The sequence below is a fragment of the Suricata suricatta genome, chromosome 14 (assembly GCF_006229205.1).
Source record: "Suricata suricatta isolate VVHF042 chromosome 14, meerkat_22Aug2017_6uvM2_HiC, whole genome shotgun sequence".
NCBI lineage: Eukaryota > Metazoa > Chordata > Mammalia > Carnivora > Herpestidae > Suricata > Suricata suricatta.
In genome coordinates this window covers 66,084,448-66,093,948 of record NC_043713.1, presented here as the reverse complement: position 1 = coordinate 66,093,948, position 9,501 = coordinate 66,084,448, and the positions used below count along the sequence as shown (strand labels likewise).

The following is a 9,501-nucleotide window of genomic DNA, read 5'->3' as shown; positions in this document are numbered from 1 at the left end:
GTCGGCGGTAGCGGCGGCAGCTTGTGAGGGGGTTCCGGGAAGATGGTGCTGATTAAGGAATTGTGAGTGGGTCGGTGGGCGCGTGCGGGGCTGCGCGAAGGAGGTGGTGGAGGCCCATTGATTGAGGAGTAGCGGAAGCGGAATATTCCTAGAAAGGAGCGAGCCGCGGGATGGCCGCTCCCTGCGCGCGCCCCCTCCCCCCGGCCCGCGCCCCCTCCCCCCGGCCCGCGCCCCCGGTCCGCTGAAGGCCTCTCCACTGCGCGCCCCCAGACCAGCTCGCCTGACGTTGCCATGATAACATTGCCGCCCTTTCCCCTGGGGCGGAGGCGCCTGGGTCCCCGGTCGGAGCGCGTGGCTCGGGAAGGCGAGGCCGGGAGTTTCCGCTGGGACCCGCCTTCTTCCTAGCCCCCCCACCCCAGTCTCAGTCTGGGCCCACCTGCAGGCCCGCCGGTGGGACGGAGCCGGACCCCGGGGTGGGGAGGGGCGGTGGGTCTGACAGTGACTTGTCTGGGGTGGAGCCTGCGGTGTAACCCGCGGAAGACAGGTATGCCAGGTGAAGACAGCCCTGGTGCCAGGACTTGAGGTGGGACGTCGGCGCCCTGAAGTTCAAGCAGGAGCCGTGAGTTCGGGAAAAAGCGCGCTCCCCAGGGCAGCTCAGTTGACTTGCCAGGAGAGCTGTCTCTCTGCTCCGAGTCTCAGTTTTCATGCCTTTAAGATGGGATGACATTCTGGGTTCCACCTACTTCACGGGGTTGAGACGAGGAGTTAACACGTGGCCTGTCAAATGCTGTGGTTTTCAGGTGCATCAGGACCGGCGAAGTGATTTTACCTAAAAGTTACGGTATTTCCCACCGGCAGGGACTGTGACTATCACAGGAAATCTGGTTAGCCTCGATTGTTGAGCTGTCACAGCTGGTTCGTTTCGTCAGCGTCCTGTGGGTAACACGGGATGTCGAGTGTGGCCTGTTCCTTGGTTTTTCCAATGCTCCTCTCATTTTAAATTCTGAAACATAAATTTTGGTTTGATCTAGCCATTTCCAGACACTTTATTTTTAATGTTCTCAAACTTCTTTTAAGAAGTCACTCCTTTCATTTCTCTACTTAGCACCTCCCCCCGCCCTTATCTCACTGCATAAAAACCAAAGCCCTTACAATAGCCCGCGCACTGCTCTCTGGTCTGATCACACTGCCATTCCTTGCCTGTCCCTCGCTCACAAGCTTCCTTATCGTTCTTTCTCTAGTTCAGGGAAAATGCTCACTTCGGGCCTTTCTGCTTGCTATTCTCTCTGCCTGAACCTTCCCTCATCTCATTAACCAATCTGCCCTCTTCAAGTCTTTGCTTAAGTATTACCTTCTTAGGGATCCCGCTCTGAAAACCTAATTGCAGCCCCTACCATTTAGTATTTGCTTTTCCCCTGTAATTGTTGTCAGTAGCAATTATCAGTGCCTAACGTGAAACATTTAAAAAATCTATTTTACTTACTATACGTAAGCTCCATGAATTTGTCCCTTTTGCTCACTTCCATATCCCCAAGGCTTAGAATAGTCCTTGCAACATAGTAAGGGCTCAATAAGTACTTGTTAAATTAATGAAAAGTTACAACTCTAGTCAGTGACAGGGATCCTGGAAAAGGCACATTTTCAGTTAAAGTTCATAGTATTGACTTTTGGATTTCTTTTTTTTTTTTTCATTTTTTTAATGTTTTATTTATTTTTGACACAGAGAGAGACAGAGCATGAGAGGGGGAGGGACAGAGAGAGAAGGAGACACAGAACCTGAAGCAGGCTCCAGGCTCTGAGCTGTCAGCACAGAGCTTGACGCGGGGCTCGAACCCACGAACGTGAGATCTGACCTGAGCCGAAGTCGGAGGCTCAGCCGACTAAGCCACCTAGGCACCCCAACTTTTGGATTTCTATAAAGCCTTTTCTTCCAAGTTATTTATAATGCTAATTGTCATGCTAATATGTTAGCTCCAGTGTTTTTGCTCTTTTAAACAGATTTTTGGCTAACAGTATCTTACAATGGAAAAATTGGTGATGATATTTAGCATTGCCTGACTAGGATACTTTGGAGCCATGAAGTCTGTGATCAGAATACTCATGGTGCCTGTATGAGTTCTGTTATTTTGTTTCCACCTTTTCTGCTTCGGATATGGTTGACAGAGGATGGTGAAAGACTTTCTCTGTTCTTGCTGTACCTGGATTGCATAGACATAGTGCATGGTGGCCACTAGCCATGCATAGCTATTGAAGTTTACACTAATCAAAGTTAAATTAAAAGTTTAATTTCTCAGTCAAAAAAACCCTAACATATTAGCATAGTATCATGAAAGTTTTCTTTATTACTCTGACATCTTTGTAATGTAGGTAGGTAGCAGATAGTAAGACAAATGGAGGGAACAAGACAGAAGGAAACTGACTTGGCCCAAGTCACATAGCACACGACTTGTCGAACTGATCTTAAATCACTGATCTCATTATTTTTATTAGAGTTATTTCCTCCAACCTAAAATAGGAATTAAGTGTCCGGTAGATATCTGTGACAGTTATGTCAGGAGTATCAAGCTAACTTGTGGAAAGCAGTTCCCACTGGGAATCTGCACAGTACACTTTTTGTGAACCATCACGTTCATTGTAAAGATTTAAATGCACCGAGGTAATGAATGGTGTAATGTGCCCAAGTGTAATATTTTTCCTGAGGAGTTATAAATGACATTTCTTGGTGTTCACTCTTCCTATATGTCCCCCAGACTTTGTTTTTCCTTTTAGACTTTTTGAAAGCAGAGACTGTTTTAAGTCTTCCTTGTATGCAGCTTAGCATCTAGGCCAGCATACTGTAAGTGCTCAGTGCTGTCAGAGGAACAGAATGATTCTTCCTGCTTGCAAGTCAGCTTTCTAAAATTGTTTTTGGTCAGGAGCAATGAATAGGTCATTCCTATGTGAAGGTGTTGGTAAACTGTAAAATAGTTTGGCAAATGTTTATTGTCTTAAAAAATGTCATCTATTTTTGACATGGATTGAAAGTTTAAAAATGACTGTTCAGGGTGGGGAGTTCCCTTCAAGTTGTTACTTAAGCAGTGGGTGGAGTTGCCATTCACATAAAGGCCTGGTTTTAAAGAACTAGTTGCTAGTTTCTGGAATATTATTTTCTGACGATTTTCAGAGAATTTTGAAAATTTTCAAATTGCTCTAAAATTTGAATACTACTTTGAGAAGAGAGAAAATCAGAGCCTATCTCTTCCTTTTATTTTTGTTAAGCAAATCTTGAAGAATTTATTTGACTCATCATTCATCCTGAATGTCTTGATCCGTTGCCTTATATTTTATGAAGTAATTCCCTGGAAGTGTTGTTGTATAAAAGTAGGGATCTTCCTACCAGTGAGTAGTTGTGAAAATTACTCAGCAGTGATTCTTAGGTTTTGTGAAAGTTTAGGGAAGTCTTTAACTCTTTCCTCTCGTCTCTTTTCATTTCCTCTGCAGCCCATCTTCTTGGTTCAGGCCTTTGTACACCCTTGCCCAACTTCCCCAAAGTTGGCTTTTCCCCCCACATCCTGCTTCATAATGGTTTTTAATTACCTACAGGTGGCTTCTTCAGATTACCTGTAGTCATGTCACTTCTCTTCTGGAACAACCTTCCTCGATTCCTTGTTGCCTAATAAATGTAAAAGATTTCTGACCATTGTATTCCAGGCCCTGAAAATCTGCTCCCAGCCTATGTCTTTGTATTTTTCTCTGTCTTCCGAAATATGCTCTCTATCTGTATCTTATTCCCCCTCTGACCACCACGCCTGCTTGGCCCTAGTTTATTTCAAGTGACAGAGATAGCAAGTTAGTGTGTACTCTGAGGAGACAGTTAAAAGGATTAGGTATGGAAGGATTTTTTGTACAACAAGTGTATTTATGAGAATAGGAATTACTAGTCTTGGTGACTTGTCTTTAGATGATCATTATCAGAAAGATAAAGAATTTTGAACGTTTAGCCGGAGGCATGTTTTATACTATTGGAGGTGAAGGTGATGTGAGCACTCCAGTGTAGCTGTTTGTGGAGGATGGGGAGAGGGGTGGGTGGACATGCAGCCGAAGGAAGAACAATTGTGAATTTTCTGTAAAATGAAAATCCAGGTGACCGTTGTGAGGTTTTTTTTTCTTCCCTTATCATAGAGAGTTCAAATGAAATTTTAAATGGCGCTGCTGTGTCTTTTAATGGTTAGTAGGGAAAAGTCTGAAAAGGGCCAGACTAAATAAAAAAGTCACTATCTTGGACACCAGCTATTATCACAAGTCAGTTGATACTCAGGGTTTTTCAGAGTTTATGCTGGAAATAAAGTAAAGGCACTACCCTATGAAAATCTGGTGATAAAATGCAATATTTTGATATAAAATAATTCAATACAATACAGTTTTTTGGAATATATATTCAGGAGCATTATGCCTCCAGTTAGGTCCTTTTGTATGTCCAGTAATAAACTCTTGGACAGGATGAAACATCTGACAACCTTAAACTGCATCTACCCTGGAAGGGTTATATTTATAGAGTATAGAGTATTTTCCTTGATATAGTTTTTTTCTCGGTAAGTCTAAACGACTTTTTTTACTTGTTTTTCTCTTAATAAAACTGAGGAGTAATTGGGTAGTGGGGCACAATTTTGGAAGTGTTTATTCAAGAGATTCATGACCTATACCCTATGAGAAGTATCATGAAAACAAAATTCTAGTGTAGAGATGAAGAATGAAACCATGCCAAAAATTTCCTGAGGGCAACCTGACCAGACAGTCCAAAAATAATATATTCGGCACCCTGCAATTTTGAGTGATGGGCTTTCTCTTGTTCGTTTTCTCCTCACCAGCATCTCTCCAACTGCATTTGGGGTCCTGGTACAGTAAGGACACTAAATGGGAATCATCACTGACACTCAGAAATAGTAGTTTCATTTACCCAGTTTAAAAATTTTTATTTAAAAAAATTCTCATTTATAACTGTAAGCATTCTGAAGACCCTCTTCTATAAATGGCATTCTTGTATCATGCTGTCATTGGATTCAGTGGATTGAAAAGTTCTTTGAAACCTAAAGATCTGTGTTTTAAGGCTCAATATATTTCATACATGATAAATGTTTTTTTTTTTTCTTTTGTCCTTTTTAGCCGTGTGGTTTTGCCATGTTCTGTTCAGGAGGTAAGTCTCGCTTGTTTTGTTTTGTTTTGTTGATACATTGTGTTTTGATACGTTAATCTAAAATCATATTTTGTTATGTTCGCTTACCTTTACATTCATACAAAAGAATTATGGTGTACACAGATAATTAATTGTAAGTGCATTCTGCTACACTGCCTTGTTTCAAAAGGGTCTAAAGCATGTAGTTTAATCTCCTGTCCAGTTCAGGAATTCTTGCTACAGTATCCCAGAGAAAGGAGGTTCCAACTTCAGTGTTAACGTTGTAAGACTAAGAAACTTGCTGCTTAGAGGAACAGTGTATTTTACTGGTGGTTATTTCAAACATTTGACTTTACGCCCAAATCTGCTTTCCTATAGGGTTTGTGGCTTGCAGTCCTTTCCACTTGTGCAGTGAGAAATAATCCTATTCTGACTGGCATCTGGTAGCCCTTTGGGTTTTCTGTTGGCCATTCTGGCTCCTCCCCTCACGTTCTTTTGTTCCTTCTCCTCTCCGTGAAGTCACAGGGTTAACCATTCCCAGCGTGTTCACTTGGCCTGGTCTAACATGACCTCTAGACTTCCTCGCCAGCTGCTGTCACTACATGCGTCGTAGTTGCTGCTGCTGCTCTCCACTGAAGCCACTCTTCCAAACTCAGCCTCCCCGGCACGTAACCGCGAGAGCTTATCGTCTCCCTTGATCTGCACATGGTACAGAAGTACACCTCCTATCCAGAGCTTGTGCATTCTCCAGTTGTAGCTCTCTGAGGCATAGCCGGGAACGAGGATGAAAGCAGAGAAGTGGGTGTTTGTAGCAAACCACCCAAAGCCTGCTGGGTCCTCCTAGAACTTGCACACAGTTTGCACTTGCTCAGTTTTCTGGTTTTGCTAGAGCTGACAGTAGATTAGAAGCAGTGACTTGGAAGTGGGACAAAACAAACTGATAACCTAAGAAGTGACAGCTGACAGAAGACAGAAAGGGGAAAAATGCAGGAACTAAGAATGAGTAGCTGCTGACATAGTTTAAAGCAGACTTGAACCCAGCTGTGTACATCTCAGTAGTGCCTGGGGCTTCCCTGTGCAAAAACACTCAAGCCAGGCAACCCTGTGCTTTACTTGTGCAACGGATTGTTTGAATTGAATGTGGAAATTGACATTTGTTTTGGTTAAATTTTTTCTTTTGGTTTCAGTTGGTCAGATCAACTTGTTGAAATCTTTCTGAGTCTTGGTGTTGTCACCTAAAGTAATCTCAGCTTTTTCCTCTATTCAGATTTACTAAACACGTCTCTTGTCTGACTTTAAGTTATTCTTAAAAGTGAGAATGAAAAAAAAAACCTAGTAGCATGCCACAAAATATCAGCTCATTAGTAACATTTTTTTGGATACTGTTTAGTTGTTTCTGTGGGAAGTTTTGTTACTCTGTTCCTGCCTGAGATTAAATTTATCTTTTGATTTAGAGACATTTTATTTCTTCTTTAAAAATATGACAGTGTTGAAAAGTACGTTTTGAAGGACTTAATTAAGGATTGTAGCTTACTGGACCAACCCTGGTGTTGTTATCACAAAAACCAAAGAAGAAACACCTCCTCCTCCAGTCTAAAACACCTACAGATATTATTTTTGTTGCTCTTGAGAAACATGTTTGGTTCTAGCTTCCTAAACCCAAATTGAGTGATTGAGTTATTGTGTATTTAAATCAACCTTCAAGACAGTGGCATACTCCCATGGGCTTTTTAGATACAAGTGTTACTGAGCTTACCACTACCCCTATTTTTTGTCTCAAATAAAGTTCATTTTGAATGATTTCATTTTTAGTGATAGCTTTTCTTTGAAAATATGCTTAAAAAATGAAAGAAAAACATTTCTCTTGGCCTTCCTTACCAGGAGGAAGAAATTTAGCCAAATTTGAGGAGATTGGAGATAGCGCCATGGTTGAGTCACTAGAACAAATTAGAACATGAAAACTTTGCTTTTTGATATTTGTTGGAACTGTTAACAGCTCCAGATTGGCACAGAAAAATACTGCCCACTCAGAGGTATTGGTTCAGGTCATTGAGAATTCCGGTTCACTTTAAAATGAAATAAGGGCGCCTGCAGGCCTCAGTTGGTTAAGCATCTGACTTTGGCTCAGGTCATGATCTCACAGCTCATGAAGTCGAGCCCCACATTGGGCTCTGTGCTGACAGCTCAGAGCCTGGAGCTGCTTCAGATTCTGTGTCTCCCTTTCTCTCGGTTCCTCCTCTGCTTGCACTCTGTTTCTCTCTCTCTCAAAAATAAACAAATACTAAAAACATTTTTTAAATACAATAGAAATGACTGTCAGCAGTTTATTGCCTTTTATAGTAGTTCATGTATGTTTATAACACTTTAAAAAGTATTTCTGTTTACTGGAGAACTTTACAATAAACAGTTTTGATCCTGAGTACTCACCATCACTTCTGTTTTGGTGGACAAGGGCCAAATTGGTCATGTCAGGCAGAAGCCATGGGAAAAAAGACCCCAGAGGTCTACTAGAATTTGAACTGTAATGATTATTTGTGTTTTCAGGCCTTATTATTATGCTTTATATTGTTCCTCATTATCATTAAGAATGGTATTTTTTAAAATAAACTTTTATTTATTTTTTAACATTTTATTTATTTTTGAGAGAGAAAGAGGGAGAGCGTGAGCAGGGGAGGGTCAGAGAGAGAGGGAGACACAGAATCAGAAGACAGGCTCCAGGCTCTGAGCTGTCAACACAGAGCCTGACACGGGGCTCGAACCCACGAACCGTGAGATCATGACCTGAGCTGAAGTCGGACGCTCAACTGACTGAGCCACCCAGGCGCCCCTAAGAATGGTATTTTGGTTGCTCAGGTTTCTTGATTGGCAGAGTAGCAATTATATTTTTGTCATGCCTTTTTCAGAATTTTGTGAAATTAAATGAAATAAAATGGATGTGAAAGTGCTTTGGAAAATATAAATGTATATTATACAAAAAGGTGGGCATCAAGATGTTTTCTTGATAAGTGAACAGTACATATTAAAACACCCCAGAGTGTAACCAGCAATTTTCTCAAATAATGGAAGTCTTGTAAAAATATTACAGAGTTTCTTTAAGCTGTATGATCATCTAATGTTTGTCTTCCTAAACGTACTAATTTCTAATTTGAGTCCTGTTGTCACATGGAACAAATGTGCTGAATGCTTTGGATATGCTTTTCTGTATCGTATATGGTAAGATTTTAGCATGGGAAGTTTCCACAGTTACTACTAGCTTACTGACATTTCTGTGCTCTGAAATTCCAGTATCAGGTTGGACAGCTTTACTCTGTTGCAGAAGCTAGTAAGAATGAAACTGGTGGTGGAGAAGGAATTGAAGTCTTAAAAAATGAACCTTATGAGAAGGATGGAGAAAAGGGGCAGTATACACACAAAATCTATCACCTAAAGAGGTAAGCTGACTGTTCACATTTGATGCTTAGTCATCCTATTGAAAATGATGCCTTAACGATGCAGTTTATTGTTGAGCATGTCACCCTTTAACTTCCTGGAAGTTACTTTTAAAAATTTCACTGTGATAGTACGTTGCATTTTAATTTTTTGAGAGAACCTCCATCTTTTTTTTGGTAATTTTTAAATTATAAAAGTAATAACTGCTTATATAAAAGTTCAGACAACAGAGAAGGTTACAAAATAAAAACTTAGTTCCCACCTCTTGCCATCACATACCCATCGCCTCAGGGAGAAATACTAGAAACAGTTTCTCCTTCCGAATCATTTTCTGTACATATGCAAATAAGCTTTTAGAAACAAATGTTCTGAGAGCTCCATCACTTGTTATTTTTTGTTTTCTATGACAAGTGGGATCGTCCTATACGGACAGTCCTACAGTGCCTTTATCTTCCGTGCAGTGACCCGTGGTGAACATCCTTAATGTCCATGGCGTTCTTTTTAAGGCTGAGTGAGATTTCCTAGTGTGAACAAAGCATGGTTGACTTACCTACTCTCTAAATAAGTCAGTGTAGGTGCGTTCCCTTTCTGCATGTTGCATGCAAGATTTCCGTGAATGCTGTTGTAATGTCCTCACGCCTCCGGTCACTGCCTCTCCAGGAGAACCGTATGAAGTGGGATTGCTGCAAGGGCAGGCAAAATTTAAAATTTTGATGTTGCTGCCAGATTGCTCGCCAAGAATTTGATAGTGTTCATTTTCCATATTTTTCCCTCTTTAGTTTTTTGCCCGTTAGATACACAAGAATAGTCTCTTGTTTAAATTTGCATTTCTTTATTAGCGAAGTTGAATGTGTATACTAGTGGACTGTTTGAATTTCTTATGTGACTTGACTTCAAATCTTTTGTTCATTGTTTTTATG

General features: G+C 41.1%; 1 protein-coding gene across 2 annotated transcripts in view; it reads left to right on the top strand.

The window, feature by feature from the left end:
- PITPNB (phosphatidylinositol transfer protein beta) overlaps positions 1-9,501 on the top strand; it is a 63,367-nt gene continuing 53,866 nt past the window's right edge. For both annotated transcript variants that reach the window (XM_029921479.1, XM_029921480.1), the window contains exons 1-3: positions 1-62; positions 5,143-5,173; positions 8,438-8,583. In XM_029921479.1, coding sequence (XP_029777339.1) covers positions 43-62; positions 5,143-5,173; positions 8,438-8,583 — 197 coding nt within the window. In that variant the 5' untranslated portion in view covers positions 1-42. The remainder of the gene's footprint in view (positions 63-5,142; positions 5,174-8,437; positions 8,584-9,501) is intronic.